This window comes from Engraulis encrasicolus, chromosome 1, assembly GCF_034702125.1.
Source record: "Engraulis encrasicolus isolate BLACKSEA-1 chromosome 1, IST_EnEncr_1.0, whole genome shotgun sequence".
In the NCBI taxonomy this organism is placed as follows: domain Eukaryota; kingdom Metazoa; phylum Chordata; class Actinopteri; order Clupeiformes; family Engraulidae; genus Engraulis; species Engraulis encrasicolus.
Window position 1 is genome coordinate 54,473,046 of NC_085857.1, and position 18,236 is coordinate 54,491,281.

Below are 18,236 nucleotides of genomic sequence, written 5' to 3' on the forward strand. Positions count from 1 at the left end.
TAATGAAATAGCATTCTTAACCCATACAGATGAAAAAAAAGAGAGAATGGAATGTAAACAGTCAAAGGAGTGTGGTTTGGGGATTCAATGGAGGCTTTTATCTATTCTAACCCATAGGATACCCCTGACACCCCCTCTGTCTTATACACATATTTGAATGAAATGACAAAGGCATTATAATGAAATGAAATGTAAAATAAAAATATAAGTTAATAGGATAGGATAGGAATGGATAGGAAAGTAATGGGAGAAAGAGACAAGGAGGGGATCGGCAAACGGTCTCGGGCTGGAATCAAACCCGGGTCGCCGCCGTAACATTTCAGTGTTTGAGACATGGCTGGGGCCCCGTGCGGTGATTTACAATAAAAAAACATGAATAGAAAACCAGTCTAAACTTGCATTTCGAATGGCAAAGCGTTACGTGCATGCTTGCGTTTGCGTGTGCGTATCTGTATTATTACATTTGTATTGTGTGTGTGTGTGTGTGTGTGTGTGTGTGTGTGTGTGTGTGTGTGTGTGTGTGTGTGTGTGTGTGTGTGTGTGTGTGTGTGTGTGTGTGTGTCTCCTCCTCTTCAGCTGCTAGACCAAAGCCGCCATCATGTGTTGCTCCGGGTTACTCAAGATCATCATGTTCATCTTCAATGGCGCCATCTTTGTAAGTACCACTGTCGCACACACACACACACACACACACACACACACACACACACACACACACACACACACACACACACACACACACACACACACACAATCACATGCACACACACACAAACAACCAAGTCCAACTGTGTTCGTATACAAGTATACGAGTGCACACATGTCTGTGTGTGTGACTTTGCCAGCTTTTGTTAACTTGTGTACACAAAGCCGTTTCATAGCCTCCCACTATAGGTGACCCAAGTCAAATAGGCCATTACACCATTTCGAAGACACTTCAGCCCATATCTTTACTGTTACCACGGAGACCAGATGATCAGTGGGCCAAATGGGGTTGCCCGCGGGCCTATTCACTATTTGCTGAAAATGTTCAACTACATCATAACAACATTGCTATGACTTTTCAGGGAGTCTTAAGTAATAGATTAAGACATAGCCATTGCCATTTTATTGACCTGAGGGTTATAACGGAGGCACTGCATGAAAGGATTAATGATTAATGATACCACAGCCTAACTTCAGAGGGAAAATACCATTCTCATTTTCAAATGTAGAAACTAACTATGGGCCTGATAGAATTCAGGTGGTAAGGAAAAACTCAAACAAATGGTGATTTTGTATAAGTCTCGCCCTATTCCGACGGGACTTGATTTATGTATGGACATGGGGAAATGTGATTTTTATCTTAGGACGTCGGTAATATAAATGGCCGATTCGGACTGGATTGAAAAAACTCAGCAAACGAACAGAAAGTGCGAAGGGTAACTCCGTTGTGACTGCACTTGTCGTCATATATTATTGATTTTTGAGCACACTATTGCGAATCCATGGAGGCTTTTGGTTCCATGGCACAATTTTAATAATTGCCTGTTGGTTTACTAACCCATCAAAATCCATTGCTGCAGGGGTCCATTTTGGGCCCTCTGCTATTTACATTATATGTTAATAATCTTGGTGATATCCTATCAGATGCAGATATTCACGCAGATGATACTAATATATTGTTCTGCACCTTCCATGGACAGGTGCATTTTAAAGTTGCGAAAAGCATTTAAAAGACTCCAGCGCAGCCTTTTGTCTTTAAAATTGGTATTGAATGATAAGAAAACGAAATATATGATCTTTTCAAGAAACCCAAGGTCTATAGGCTACCACCTTTTCTTCATGTAAAACAATTACTGTCTAAGCTAAGACTTAAGTTGGGATTTTATTATCGAAATAGTGATTGTTTTTCGCAGTCTGTAAGAAGAAAGTTGGTATAGAAGCTACATTTTTGCCTAGATTGTGGGGCCTTTTGTTTCAGTAGAAACACTACAAAGGCACTTTTACAATCTCTTGATTCTACTTATCACTCAGCATTAATATTTATAACTCGAAGGAAGCATTCCACACACCATTGTTGGCTGGTCATCACTAGATAGGCCTATTAGACGGCATAAACACTGGCTTCTATTTGTATACAAGGCCTAGTTGGCCAGCTCCCTTTGTGCAGAGCCTTTTATCTTTTAGCAATCAACGGTATAATATACGTTCAAGTAGCTACATTGTTTTAAATGTCCCCATGATGAAAACAGAATTTGGTAAAACTGCTTTTATTCATTGTGCCTCAACTGTATGAGATTCAGAAATCACTTAGCTTGCTATTTTTATGTCTGTAGAGATTAAATCACATCTTAATGACACTTTCAAACCTGTCTGCACTTGCTATTAACCTTTTAATCTCTTTCTAATCTTGTTTTATGTTTATTTTTATTATTTTATTGAGAAATTTTATCTTTACATCCATTTTTATCTTTTCTGTTTTGCCTGTGTCCTGTCTGTAATAATGTAGCCTAATGTGTGCTACTGCCTTGGTCAGGGTTCACTTGAAAAAGAGATTTCTATCTCAATGTTATTTTGTTCCCTGGTAAAATAAAGGTAAGATAAAAAATAATAATGCGTCTGCATGCGTGTCCTTTCATTTGGAGAGTGCGTTGACCATGCTGCCTGATTTTGACAGTGAACACAGCTTGGAACAACTCCCTAAAACAGTTTTACTGTAAGGCTATAGCCTAATGTTTGCACTTAACGAGACATCTTTACATAGGGTTGCATACAGACGGGATTAGTATTAGGCTACCGAGGATAATTTCTCCGGACCGGTATACAGGAGGTAAAACTCGTGGTGAAGTTTACCGACACACTCCGCTATCTTTTCTGACATGGCGCGTTCGGATGAGACTGCATTTCCGTTTATTATTAGCCTACTTTACCCCAGGTCCCCCCATTGAACTAGTCCCGTCGGAATAGGACTTGTAAGTCACAACTGTATGTTTTTTTTCATTATTCTTGGGGTGTTTTTGTTGTCTTTATTACGATAGGACAGTGTGAGAGGAGGTAGGAAATGAGTGTGGAGAGAGATAAGGGTAATGTTGGGGAAGGACCCAGGCCGGATTTGAACCAGAGTTGCCCCTGGGCATGCAAGCCCATATGTGGGGGGCTTAGCGCATTCTGCCACCGCACCCCTTCACAACTGTATGGTAATCAGTCGGGGGCATCATTGTTTGGTCAGGAATAGGGGTGTGCAAAATAATCGTCATATCGATGCATCGCGATACTTACTCTCACGATACAATGCATCGATTCATGACAAGGTATCGTGATACTTATTTTCTCAATATACTGCATGGATTCATGACAATTGATTATTTGATAACAATAAAATTCGATTTGCCTCGAGTTATTTTGTTCAGTAGAGAATAGGTAATATTTCTGTTGTGATGTAAGCTCTCTCCCAGAAGATAGAATGCTTAAATAGAATGAACTGACTTAAGAAAGCTACACAGCAACTGACAAATAAGCTGTATTTTACACATTTACTGAAGTAAATATCGCAATGCATCACAGTAGTACATGAATCGCAATGCATCGTGATAGAATCGCATCGTGGCATGTGTATCGTGATGCGCATCGAATCGTGAACCCTTTGCCAATACCCACCCCTAGTCAGGAATGCGACTTACAGTAAACTAAAGGTCTCTTGACCTTGTTTTCATTTCATTTATTGTGTTTTTATTCCCTTTTTTATCAAAGATAAGTGAGTAGGGAGTAGATCACACTCAGTCATTTTCTTCTTTTTCTTAATTCTTTTCTTTTTATTCATTCATCGCAGGGTCATAAGCATGTACATAAGTGTGTTTGGTGTTGTACAATGATGTAACTAAGATTCAGAAATGTCAGGAAGTCCATAGGGATTAGTTTTATGCCTGCTCTTCTAATCAGTTGGGTTGTCGATTTCTATCCCAAACTCAAAACCCGCCTACATGAAGCACTAAATTCTAGTAAATTCTATTGATTTCTATGGCCATAAATATGCAGAAAAACCCTGCCAAAATGCCCCTTTACCTGTTTTTTACCCGCAGACGGCCATACCGAGCAACCCATTGGGGTGGGAATCCGCCCAATCTGGCAACACTGCTTCTAATGACTCCTAACTCTGTATCTCTGGTAGACAGGACTTGAACTCTTGTCCACTTTATGAAGGATAATAAGCAAAGCCCTGACACACACACACACACACGCACGCACACACACACACACACACACACACACACACACACACACACACACACACACACACACACACACAGCACTGTATTGCTACTGTTGTTCTCTCGTACGTCAAAGTCTCATGATGATGCTCATAAATGTGAATTGCTTCCCAGATTACACACACACACACACACACACACACACACACACACACACACACACACACACACACACACACACACACACACACACACACACACACACACACACACACATAAGTGCCATAATTGCATACCGTTTCCCAGTTAAGGCTCACAGAGTGGTGCCAGTGTCACACGTCAGCAAAGTATATGGACCCAATGTGTCTACTGTGGGACACACACACACACACACACACACACACACACACACACACACACACACACACACACACACACACACACACACACACACACACACACACACACACACACACACACACACACCAGCACCAGCTAATGTATACTGTAATACATCTACTGTGGGCTACCTGTGCTGTCTACCACACACACACACACACACACACACACACACACACACACACACACACACACACACACACACACACACACACACACTGTTATCATGGACTGTATATGGGCTCACTGCATCTATCTTCACTGTGTTTGAAGGCTGATGGCAAATATGTGACAGCGCGCACACACACACACACACACACACACACACACACACACACACACACACACACACACACACACACACACACACACACACACACACACCTGTTATCATGCATCATCCCATCATATTTATCTATCAGCTGATAGCAGAGTTGCCGTGTCTACCACTGTTTGGCACATTGAACTCAAGACCAGCTCTAGAATTTATTACCATCTTATGACATGGCTCATCCTCCATCTGTAAAATGCGTCGTTCACTCGAATGGGGCACTTCGTCGGCTGCCGTGGCCTTTAAGATAAAATTTGCAACAAACTTCAACGGGGAGCCCAACTTTTTGACGTGCCATAGGTCCCCTGCTCAGCATGCCAGAATCCCAACATGCTTTGTGAGCACGGCGACAACGATCGGCCGGATTTAATTGAAAATGAACTGAATACGTTGGATACGGCTTGCGTTCACTGAACAATGGAAGAGTATCGTAACTTGCCCAACACTGCTCAAGGGGCATTGTGTGGGGTATACCATGCTCTGTTTACCCCTGTCATGGAAGAGGATGGGGTAGAGCACTAATTAAACACACTGTCAGGACAAGAAGTTTTATGGATATAGCAGCAGCCACTTTCTTAGATGAGGCAGCTGCTATATGCCCTACACATACAGATCAGTTCGGCAGAGCAACTTCTATTCTAAAGACCCTGCCGTGTTGAAAAGAACGCGCTTTGCAACTCTTCACGATAAGATAGCTTGCGTTTTTCACGAAAAGAGATAAAATCTGCTTTTAACCATTTATGACAGCTTTGATATTCCATGACACCCTACCAGGCAGCAGCCATTATTAATGATCTACAGGAGTTACAGGAAATAGCCTAGATGACATCATCGTCGTCTGCCATGCATGCAACATTTCCAGTTTGTGATAACTGACCATGATTAAAATTAACATTGGCTCTTAATTATCGGGTCACACTAGTCAGAGAGTTGCTGCCAACCTCCCAACATCTTGACTAACAAAAAAGTCTGGGAGAAATGCTCTTTCCCGCATACTTTCCATTAGTCAAGGTGGTGGGGAGTCGGCCGGTAGGCTATCAGAGACACATCACCATAGTCATTGGAAATACTATGTGTGTTTAAGTTTGATCGTAAAACCCCTAAAAGTAAACCTGTTTTGGTAAAGCAATGCACATACGCTACATTCACAACACAGTCTTTTCAATCAAGGAAGCGCAGCAGGCACCTTAACAATAAAGCATTGGGGGAAAGCCCAACAAACCTATCTCACCAGCAAATGAAACGTAAGGCCTACCCTGACACGTTAGAGAAATCCTATACTTCCTTTCAACTTTATATTTGTCCCCATTCTATTTTATTGCCACCTTGATGTCCTTCAGCAGGGAAATAGACAGAGATAGGGAGACACCAAGCCCAATGGTAAGGGAGTTGGTCTTGGTGACAGAGGGTTGCAAGCTCAAGCTCTGCATGTTCCGTATAAACAGTATGTTGCACAATTAGACAGAGACAGAGAGACATTAGGACCGAATTCCAAATGGAAGGCAGTGGCTCGATGACTCCCCTCCTATGTAAACAGGTCTCTGATCAGATAGCCTATCTGGAGTTAGCTGATGAGGCAGACATTATGAATGGCACTAACGAGTGCGCTGGCCTGTGCATTTGATGTTTCAGCAATTCTATGGCGGGAGTTATGTTCATCACGATAGCGCTTAGCTTACGTAGGCTATTTGAGTGGTGAAAATCCGCCAGACGGCGCAATCGTAAACTAGGCTATAAATAGATCTAGCGACCGCATATTTAGATACTACAATGATGATTTATCGCTTCAGTTCTATCTAAGTACATAAATGTCAGAATAAAGAGCAGCTTGGGAGGTAGCCATGTTTGTTTTCAGGTTCCCCATTGAGACCGATGTGGCGCACAGCCTTTTGGGTAGCAGACAGCACCAAGTCGGCATCTGAAGTTGTCCTCAAATATCCCTGTTAGCTCACTGGAAGGACAGTGACCTTCCCCGTTTGGAATTCACCCTTGGCCTCACATTAGGCCTAGGGGTCGGAAAGTCGCAAGTTCAAGTTCTGCACATGTACAGTATTTAGGTAGCAGGAGCACCAAGCATATCACTTCAAAAAGTGATAAGGCAGCCCTAACCTAGCCTGACAACGCCATCCTATGTACTCCACCCAAAGATTTTGGCTCCGCACATCGTCTGGCAAAAGCCTTGAGCCAATCAGCAAACAGTTGAGAGTGGTGACGCAGAACTCACCCGCGAAGTCTGATTGGTTAAGGTAACTATTATTCACACTTTCGTTTTGTTATTTGTATGCTTTTGCGACGCTATATCAATCCTTTATTGATATCAGACACATATGCATGGTCCATATCAAGGTAAACAACAGTATACAATTACATAGCAAGAGAAGTTAAGAAAAGAAAAATGGGAGAACAAAATAAAAATAAAATAAATAAAAGATGGGTACACACCCATCAGACATAAAGGCAGTCTCTCCAGTGTCGTCTGAGCTTGGAGGAGAACCTCACAGAGCTCTTTCCTGGACTCACAAGGGTTTCAATAATGCTGTTTTGAGAGCAGACCAGTCTGCACATGAACTTGTACATAACGTATCTCAATACTGCATCACACCCAGGCACATTGGAGTGTACAAAGAGGTAGCTAGCACTAGACCATCTTGGTAACTTCATCAACAATCTCATAGTGTCATTATATGCTACTGTCAACTTATGGTAGCTGCTTTTCTTATACCTACACCATAAATGGGCAGTATACATAGGTGTACAGAAGGCTTTAAACAGAGAGCATTTGACATTGACTGAGCACATGCTGAACTTGCGAAGTAGCATGTTGGCCTGAGCATATAGTTTACGTCTTTGGCGGTATATGTCACGATCATCACTGAGATCATCTGAAATTATGTGACCAAGCAGGGACGTGCACAGGAATTTCAAAGGGCAGTTGCTCTAACCTGAAGAAAGGGCAACCCCCCCCCCCCCCAAAAAAAAAAAAACCCATCAACAATGAGCGGCCTTCAGAATTTTTAGGAAACTGCACCATGGGTATTATTATTTTTAGTAGTAGTAGTAGAAGTAGTATATTATTGTCATAATTATTAATATTTTTTATTGTATAGTATCCTGAATATGCGTACCATATGATATAACATGCTAGTTTTTAAACATGTAGGCCTACCTATTAATCATATCAGAGATGATCAGCCTTATGCCCACCTGCCCTAAATGTCTCCTGATCCACATTTCCTCATGTGTGGTATGTGGCTGCCCCTAAATTAAATGAAATTATGAGAAAAAGCCTTGATAGTTTTTAAACCTGTATCAGTCACAGAGATTATCAGTCTTATGCCTACCTGCCCTATGTGCAGAGGTCTGTGGCTCTGAGTCATCCTCATCTTAAATGAAATGAAATGATGAGTAAATTAATAGGCTAAATATGAGGATGCTTAATCAATTAACCCACTGTCATCTTTATAATCCTTGTAGCAGCCAAAGTAGACTTTAAGTTATAATAAATAGAAAGAAATAGTTAAAAATTGTCAAAAAGATCATTTAATTTGAATTTGAAATTTAATTAATAGGCATATTCCATGATTAAAATGATGAATATTATATAGGAAAGCTAAAACAATAAGAATTCACAGGTTTAGGTCATTTGTTGGGTCTTTTGTAGCCTATATTAAAAATGTGTACTGTCGCTTTAAGAATGGACGAGCCGGCTTTCATTTCAGATCGCAAAGAACCGTGGCGTGGGAGCACCAGTTCTTATATGTTGCTCTGAAGCTCCGAGCTTCTCGCAGACTTTATAACCTTTTATTTTCATTACATATATTTTAGTTAGTTCATGCACATTTTGTAGGCCTATTTCTTGAGAAGAACAGTAAACGTCAGTTATCACGTGGAGTGGATTTATTTCAATTACATGGACATTGACAGTGGAAACAGTAGCCTATCTTTGGGTCGGAGAATATATATCAGCGTAAGAAAACGCACTTTCCTAGCGGTCTCACCAAGATCAAACCTCTACAATCCTGAAAAAGATTCTCTGCCTCACCTGCACCTGTTCATTTTTTTCGCAGCCAACTCTGCAGAGATGTGCTTCCTTTAGCTAAAAACGACATGTCATCTGCATGTTTCTTAGTTGGGTTAGCCTTCCACAAAACAACCTGAGCCATGTAAAACGTTGACTGCAAGCAAGCTAGCTGGCTGTCGTATTCCCCCAATATCTGAACGTGGCACACCCCGGCTGTCAGATTATTTAGGATCAAACGTCCTAAACTCGAGATCGGCTTTAAGAGACATTAATTGTGATCATGTAGTTTAATACTGTGTAGTCTGCTGTGTTTCCAGCTCACCTCAGGCCGTCAGGGCAGTCGCTCTACTCCCACGACATCTTCGACATATTTTGCGTCTCTGCCCTGGTCGACTCGCATGCATGCTTGTTCCCCCCTCCCTCCCATGTAGAGCTGCGCGTGCCCCCCGCATCGCGCATATGCTGCCCCTCCCTTTGCCTATCTCTCGAGGTGCAGGTGAATCTGAATTTGAAAACTTAATTTAGGAAGCTTCAATCAAAAATACGAATTGCAAAGCAAATCAGTTGAAACATGAAATCTTAGCCTATTTTTCCGAGGCATATCTACAGCTGGCTGTCGGGTTTTTTTGCTACGTGGCGCTGGCTGGCTGTCAGATGTATGATAACTAAAAGTTCTAAACTCAACATTGTATTAGAGAGGTTGATTGTGAGCATATTTTGTACCCTAATATGTAGACTGTGTGTAGGGCTCTAGCCGACACCCAGGCATCTTCAAAATATTTTGTGTGTCTTATAGGCGCTCAAGAGCCTGTCGCGTGCCTTCTCCCTCCCCACCGGAGTTGTTGCGTAGCCTACCTACCTCACATCGCTCGTGCCCATTCTCGACGGGTCTGATGAATTTGTATGACTGACTTAAGTCTTTATTGTACAAAACTTCAATCAAAATTATGAATTATAAAGAAATCAAATGATATTGAAATATGAAATTATAATTGCCATATAATTTTCCCCTCCCTTGGAAGGGCAATATGAGCCAATGTGGGCAAAAGGGCCGTTGCTCGGGCACCGTGGGCAACTATGCTCTGCACGTGCCTGTGACCAAGGTATTTAACTTCCTTACACACCATAAGAGGGCTATCACACAGATGGAAAACAGGGAATGTCATCTTTTCATCTTCTTTACTTCTCACTATCATGATATTGCATTGCATATCGTAACAGGCATGCGGTGACGGAGACGGATTCCTAATGGCTTTTGCCAGACTGATTGATGGAGTCAACAGTCGGCTTTTCGCCCAGGCTAGCCCTAACCTACCACTCTAGCCAAATTCACCACTCCCCTTTATCTCTAGTGATCTTTGGCCTGACGAATCATCCCTAATAATTCATTTACTTATATTTTATTTCCTTCACTAGACAGGAACAGGGTAGATATTGTGGCCCATAATTCTGTACAGTACAGCAGCAGCAACAACAGGCTTATCAGTCCAGGAAGACACAGCAGCGCTATCACAGCAAAGAAAGTGGATGTAACCAAGAAGCGTCATTTTGTTTCCTTTCCGGTATCCACTTTATGTCGGGTGAACGCCCCTTTAGGAGACCTTCGGTTAGGAGACCTTCGGAGTCCTGAGGTTGAGAATCAATGAAGTCCCCTTAGCGCCGTAGATGGCGGTAGCGCACGTCTTGCGCAAACACCGCAAAAAGAGAAGAAGAAGGCGGGGACAACGTCCCCTTAGGACAGTGTTTCCCAACCAGGGGTACGTATACCACTAGGGGTACGCGAGCACACTGTAGGGGGTACTTGGAAAAATATAATTTTAACAAATACACGGAGCTTAGTTACATTGGGATAGAGAAAGCGACATAAAACTTGACTTCATTCTGGTCTCTGATGCGCGACTAGTGGAGAACTCATTGGAACTGCAGCCAAAAGCCATATAGCTAATACAAACAACTGGTACAATGGGGCTTAATAGTGAGTGGCAAGGCTGTTCTATAAGGGCTGTGGCGCTATCTTGACACCTGCCACTTCCCTGTATCCCCATTGAAGACGTTAAGTCACTACTTCCCCTTATCGTCATCAAAGACACCTGTCTACCTTTGGCCTGGCTCATTTTGCTCAATACAGTATATGTGGGATCTGAAGGTTGGACTCTGGGTGACTGTGCAACAAGCTTATCTCTCAAGGAAGTGAAATTCCAGCACTGTCACTTTAACCACATTCACTACTTCCCTTTACCTTTGGGCCTATCTCGCACATTTGGCCTGATTAGCTAATATTGCCCCATTTACCTGTACTGTATGCACTGTATGTACTTCAGAAGAGAATTAGACCCCTTGTATTTGGGCTCCCAGGGTCAGCCATGGGTATCTGGGCGTCTTTGTCTTCTGTGCACAATGTTCACTCTACGACCATGTATATATCTATTTAGATAAATCTATGTATATATTCTATCTATATAGTGCTAGACTTCCCTAGAGTGCAGTGAGGAATATTAATCATAACCTTAACAGCACACTCACTCTCCCCCCCCCCCAATCTCCACAGGCGGTGGGTGCTGCCATTTTAGGCGTGGGTATCTGGGTGACGGTGGATGCTGCCTCTCTGCTGGACTTCCTGGAGCATATAGAGGACGCTCCTCCAGAGCTCGCTCAGCTGGGCAGCGATGAGTACCTGCTCATCGGCCTGGGCTCCGTCCTCACCTTCATAGGTAAGGGGGAGGGAGGTGTGTGTGTGTGTGCGTGTGTGCGTGTGCGTGCGTGTGCGTCTGTGTTCTGTATTGTTGTTCTAATCATGTTTTTGCTTATATTCAACTGTGTGCGTGTGTGTGTGTGTGTGTGTGTGTGTGTGTGTGTGTGTGTGTGTGTGTGTGTGTGTGTGTGTGTGTGTGTGTGTGTGTGTGTGTGTGTGTGTGTGTGTGTGCCATAGGCTTCCTGGGCTGCTGTGGGGCCATTAGAGAGAGCCGCTGCATGCTGCTCACCGTAAGTCACCCTTGACCTCTGACCCTTGACTAATATCTCTCCATAGATACGAACACTGTTAAGGCATTCTCCCTAAGTCTCATTTACATATGTCGCTGCTAGTTACTCGCTCGCAAGTTAAGTCAATAATGTCTATGTGATCCATCGAGGTGAGGAGGCGAGTAGGCGAGTAGTGTACTTTATACAAGCGATGCGATGTGGGTGGGTTCCACATTGAAAATATTTTAACTTCGAGCGAGGCGAGTGGCCAATTTGAATGCAGAGTTTGGTACCTCTCGCTTGTTCATTGTCAGTTAAAGCCGCGGGAACGTTTAGCGAACGTTCCATGAGAGAGTGGCGAGTAGGCGAGTGAGCGAGAAGCTAGTAACTAGCAGCGACGTGTGTTAACGTAGCTTTAGTTTAGGCTTAACTAAGCGGATATTGAGTTACTGCCTCTATCTAGTTGTTTGTTATTATCATAGTTATCTTCATCTCCATCATCTCCTTCTTAATCGACATCCTCATGTCTCCCTCCTTTACTCTCTCTCTCTCTCTCTCTCTCTCTCTCTCTCTGTAGTTCTTCATTGTCATCCTCCTCATCTTCATTGCTGAGTTAGCTGGAGCCGTCGTGCTGCTGGTGTTCCAGCCAGTGGTGAGATCATGACCATATCATTGTTGTTATTATTATTGTTATTATCATTATTACTGTTATTATCATCATTATTATTATTATTATTATTATTATTATTAATAATAATTGGAATTATGTTAGCTGTTAACCTGTTGATTTCTTGATTTTGTGCACCGTCCCTTCTGTCCTAGACCCCCTAGCAGCACTTCCCCAAGGGGTTCCGACCCCCAGTTTGGGAGATCACTGCTATACGTACAGTATGTGCAGAATTCGAGGCCACAATGTCTCATTTTCTAGTGAAGGAAATACAGTACAAGTAAATGGATCATTAGGATGATTACTCAGGCTAAAGATCTCTAGAGGCAAAGGGAAGTGGTAAATTTGGCTAGAGTGGCAGGTTAGGGCTGTTGTGGCACTTTTTGAGCACTGCTCCTATGGTTGCTGTTGCAGGTGGAAAAGCTCCTGGAGGACATTGGTGAGAAGGTGGGCGTCAGCATAGAGCAGCATTACGGAGGCCCAGACGATGAAGCCTTCACCACCTTCTGGAACACCACCATGGACACTGTGAGGACACACACACATGCACGCAAGCATGTGCGCGAGCACAGGTGTGCATACATACACTCACATACTTACAACCAGACACACTCATTGTCTCTGTCTCTCTCTCCCATTTACAGCTGGAGTGCTGTGGCTACAACAACTACACTGACTTCGATGGATCGCCACACGTCACTATGACTCACTTTTACCCAATCGAGTGCTGCAAGGAAGGCACCGACTGTGACTTTGCTCAAGCAAAAGCAGATGTAAGTGTGTGTGTGTGTGTGTGTGTGTGTGTGTGTGTGTGTGTGTGTGTGTGTGTGTGTGTGTGTGTGTGTGTGTGTGTGTGTGTGTGTGTGTGTGTGTGTGTGTGTGTGTGTCCTCTCCTCGTCGTCCTCCTCCTTTTCCTCCTCGCTTGCCTATGTCTGCCCTGTGTGTCTGCGTGTATGTGAAGCGGAATCAACACCACACCACACACCATCAGCACTGTCAGAATACCTAGGTCAGATCGCGTATTAAATAAATTAAATTTAAATAATATAATGCAATTACATGCCTGTATTAGATTACATGCGTTCAACGACATCTCATCTAATTTTATCTAATCTAATCTAATTTAATCTAATCCAATCTAATCCCAGTACAAATATACTTGCATGTATTTAACTACCTGAGTTTAATTGCCTATTTAGGATTTAACCAATATTAACTAAATTTATTGAACAACTCAGATTAAACTCCCCATATTACACTGTCTCTATTAACCCAGGCTGCTCACCGAAGATGTTATTAAACTAGGCCTACCTGTACTGTATGTCATGTTCTGTATTAAACGCCTTGTGCAACCTCCTCCCGCTCCATTACAGAACGTCTCAGGCTGCTTCCCGAAGCTGGTGACCCTGATTGAGGACAATGCCCTGATAGTGGGAGCGGTCGCCCTCGGAGTCTGTGGAGTGGAGGTACACCATTGTTATTATTTTATTCTGTAAATGTATGTTTTGGTCTCTTTGCCTTAGGACAGTGTGAAGACTATGAATTTGTATTAGCCATGGCTGGTGATGAAAAAAGTTAATTTAGAGGTCTGATTGTATTACATTCTTCTGGTTGGCCTGGAGATTATACTTAAATGAGGACTCCAGGCAAGGATGATTTACCTGTTAACCCTCTGGTTGTGTTAGAAACATGGTTACGTTCATGATGTTAGCGGTCAAAATTGACCGCCTACACAAAAAAAGTAATAATACATTGATTAAAAATCTGATTTGCATATTTTGTGAATAATATCTTTTAGACATCCCATTGAAATATGCCCAATGTGATTTAAATATTATTCTGCTTTGTTTTAGTGATTTGTACTTTTTGATTTTGAACTTTTTTTCTTCTAATCTTATACCAATTCGTTTTATTAACCCTCTGGAGTCTAGGGCCTCTCAGAGGCTTTCAGGCAGTTTGGAACACCTTTACTTTTTTCAAGTATTTCAACTAACTGTAAACATCTATATATGATTGTATTTTGAAAAGCCTAACAAAAAAGAAAATGAGTGTAAAGTGAATGTAATATAACTTTGGGAGATGTAAATTAATGGTCTGGTCATTTTTGACAGAAACACCATGAATGTAACACGTTAGTGTATCTTCCCCAATTTCATTATATTTCGTTTTGACCATTTGAATAGGTTAGCTGGAGGATATCATGAAGAGTCATTTGATGAAATATAGAGAAGTTATTTAAGAAAGAAGTTTCAAAACGGTCATTTTTTGACCGTAACACAACCAGAGGGTTAACTTAACCTGGTAGTTATGTTACTCTCGTATCCAAAAAGTCAGATAAAGCGCCCACATCAGTAGCACAGGTGCTGGACCAAACAAAAGATCACTGAAAGGAAAACATAGATCCGCAACACTGTTCGATGCCGTTTCATTCACAGATCTATAATATTACAGTTGATGTTGCTTTCATACACTACTGTGCTGTTATTCATTCACAGACTACTCATTGTGTTAGAGAGTGATGTTGCCCTCATATTCTACTGTGCTGTTTTTCATTCACATAGCCTATGTATAATTTTAGTAAAAGAGTTGGTAGAGCGCTACTAGTGTCCCTCAAAACCAACTGGTGCTCTTGGAAGGGGTTCAATGTTCAAAAAAGACTGAAGGAAAAAAATCCTTGGTCCAGGCACTTCAGTTGGTTAATGTAGTAAAAAAAAAATATTTAAAGTTGACCCTGATGTTTTTAACTTGACTTAACTAGTTAAAAACATCAGGGTCAACTTTAAATATTTTTTTTTACTACATTAACCAACTGAAGTGCCTGGACCAAGGATTTTTTTTCCTTCAGTCTTTTTTGTATAATTTTAGTGTTGGTGTTACTCTGATACTCTACTGTGCTGTGTTTCATTTACAGATGGGTCATTTCATGTGAAATCAGACACTTTGGGACCCGAACGACACAGATTTCAATCATATTTGCCTGTTTAGTAGCAAGGTAGCACCCCAGAACTGCATTTGTGCGAATCTGACTCCAATATTAAGGGCCAAAACATACCAAGGCGGAACGGAACGGTCGCAGGACGGACGCGGTCTTTCTGCTTAGTTTTGGCCGGCGTGCTTTTCTCTGCCTTGCACACTGACAGCGTTGGCGTGCGCGGCCAGTCCTGTTCAAAACCCTCCCCACAGCTAAAGCTAGCGTGCTACTTTGCCATTCATTTGAATGAGACACCGCCGGTTGCCGGCGTGAAAAATACGCTGGAATTCTATTTTCCAAATGCAGCGCGGCGCGGAGCCGGCTCCCGCGCCGCTGACGCCCGACTACCGCCGGTTGGTGTGTAAGGACAGATAGGTTTCAATGTATTTTCACCGACGCCGGTAAAAAACGCGTTCCCGTTCCGCGACGCTTTACCGCCTTGGTGTGTAAGACCCCTAAGGGAGAAACAGACTAGCAAAGGTTTACATATGAGGGTAGGACACCATGCATTCAGCCTTGATTATATCAGTCAAGCCTGGCTCAAACTACACAACTATCGCTGGAACGTTACGACAATCGCTGGGTTACCTCCCAGGACCATCGCAAGCGATTGTCGGGAAAGATTTCCTCGTCCTGAGCGACGTTCTAATATAGAACTTTGGCAGCTCAAAGAGTAACCGATCGCAAATCGTAGAAATCAAACAGTGTTTGATATTTGCGACTGGAAATAGAACGTCGGGCATTGTCTCGGTGGCTGCGAGCAGCGACAAGATTGACAGTTGCGATTCTCTTCTAGTGTGCGGTGCACCCCGACGCCAAAATCGGACACACAATCGCTAGTCGTGTAGTTTGAGTCTGGCTACAGTGTAAGTCACAAAAAAGATGTCTCTGTGTTATTTGAAAGCTCTTTTCTGGCTCTACAAATTACACAACAGCATGGAATACAGCAAACCTCAGAATTATCAAAAATAAAAAAATAAAAATTGAATATAAAAAAAACCGTATATTTTAAAATGGCCAGTTCCTTGTCTAAACATAGCCTGCAATGTCATGAACAACACTTGATATGCCGGTGTTTGGTTCTTTATTAATTTTAGAGATAATGGGAATCAAAAATATGACTTAATACAAATCACCTAGTAATAGTAATACCATAGTAATATCACATGACAGCATGTCTGTCGGAATATAAGATGGTCCATGAGGATGCAGGAAATTCAGTTTCACCTCTCCAGGGCTCGGCACACATGCTAGCCACTAGTTGCCATCATATACAGCTACAATGTACCCTTTGATGCTTGAACATTAAGAAAATTCCTTTACTGAGCTTATTCTTTCAACCCAGCCTTCTTTGAATGCTGAAAATGGTCTAGCTTCCACTGTGTCCATTGACAATGAGCCGAAGCTTTGTAGTTTTTGACTACCTGGAATAGGGACCGACGAGGGTGCAGGTCCCACCGGGAAAATGCCTGTTATGCCAGATGGCCAGTCCAGTCATGTCCCTGACACTACTCTATTACTACCTCATTACAACTCATTTCAACCTTTATGTCCCATTATCTCTGAAATGAATATAGAACCAGACACCCCATTTCCAGGTGCTGTTTATGACCTTACAGTCTATGATTAGACAAGAAACTGACCATTTTAAAGTATACGTTTTTTTTGTATTCCATGATGTGTGTCTAATTTGTAGAGCCAGAAAAGAGCTTTCAGACAACGACCCAGACATCTTTTTGTGACTTACACTGACTGATATAATCAAGGCTGAATGCATAGTGTCCTACCCTCATATTTATAAACCTTTGCTACTCTGTTTCTCCCTTAATATAGGTGTCAGATTCGCACAAATGCAGTTCTGGGGTGCTACCTTGCTACTAAACAGGCACAGCAAGTATGATCGAAATCTGTGTCGGTCGGGTCCCAAAGTTTCTGATTTCACGTGAAAATGACCAGATGTATAATGTTAGTGTTTACAGATAATATTAGTGTTGATGTTGGTCTCATCACTGTGCTGGTTTTCCTTCCCAGATTGCTGCCATGGTGGTGTCTATGATGCTCTACAAGAAAGCAGGAAAGGACTAGTCAATTGAATCAGCCGGAAAGAGCGACTAGCCAATCAAAATCGCCTAAAACACACGGACAACCAATCACAACAATTCACCTCACTTGGCAGTCTGCAGACACTTGATCACACACACACACACACACACACACACACACACACACACACACACACACACACGGATGTGCAGACACACACATACACTTGCGTGCACACACACACACACACACGCTACACACACACACACACTACACAATCGAAAATACACACACACACACACACACACACACACACACACACACACACACACACACACACACACACACACACACACACACACACACACACACACACACATACACACACACACACTTCTTTATTTAAAATATAGTTTCTTTGCTTTTTGTACACTTTACATTTGTTTGTTTACATTAACGTGTGCCGATCAAATCAGCGGAATAATGCAAAATAATTGAGTTGATTTTTGTTTGAAGTCCCAATTGGAATGCTCTGGAATACTCAAGGAGTTGTATGATATTTGGACTTCCTCTGAAGAATTACCTCACTTACTGTCAGGAATAATTCCACTTCAGGTGCGCTTCAACACACAGAGGGTGAATTCCAATATGCG

At 42.4% G+C, this 18,236-nt stretch overlaps 1 protein-coding gene across 1 annotated transcript in view; it reads left to right on the forward strand.

Annotated features, from left to right (window-relative positions):
• LOC134458394 (tetraspanin-1-like) overlaps positions 1-17,777 on the forward strand; it is a 20,062-nt gene extending 2,285 nt beyond the window's left edge. The window contains exons 2-9 of the mRNA XM_063210697.1: positions 577-655; positions 11,490-11,652; positions 11,871-11,923; positions 12,480-12,554; positions 12,984-13,097; positions 13,214-13,342; positions 13,943-14,035; positions 17,572-17,777. Of these exons, the coding sequence (XP_063066767.1) occupies positions 599-655; positions 11,490-11,652; positions 11,871-11,923; positions 12,480-12,554; positions 12,984-13,097; positions 13,214-13,342; positions 13,943-14,035; positions 17,572-17,625 (738 nt within the window). The 5' untranslated portion in view covers positions 577-598 and the 3' untranslated portion in view covers positions 17,626-17,777. The remainder of the gene's footprint in view (positions 1-576; positions 656-11,489; positions 11,653-11,870; positions 11,924-12,479; positions 12,555-12,983; positions 13,098-13,213; positions 13,343-13,942; positions 14,036-17,571) is intronic.
• The last annotated feature ends 459 nt before the right edge of the window (positions 17,778-18,236 follow it).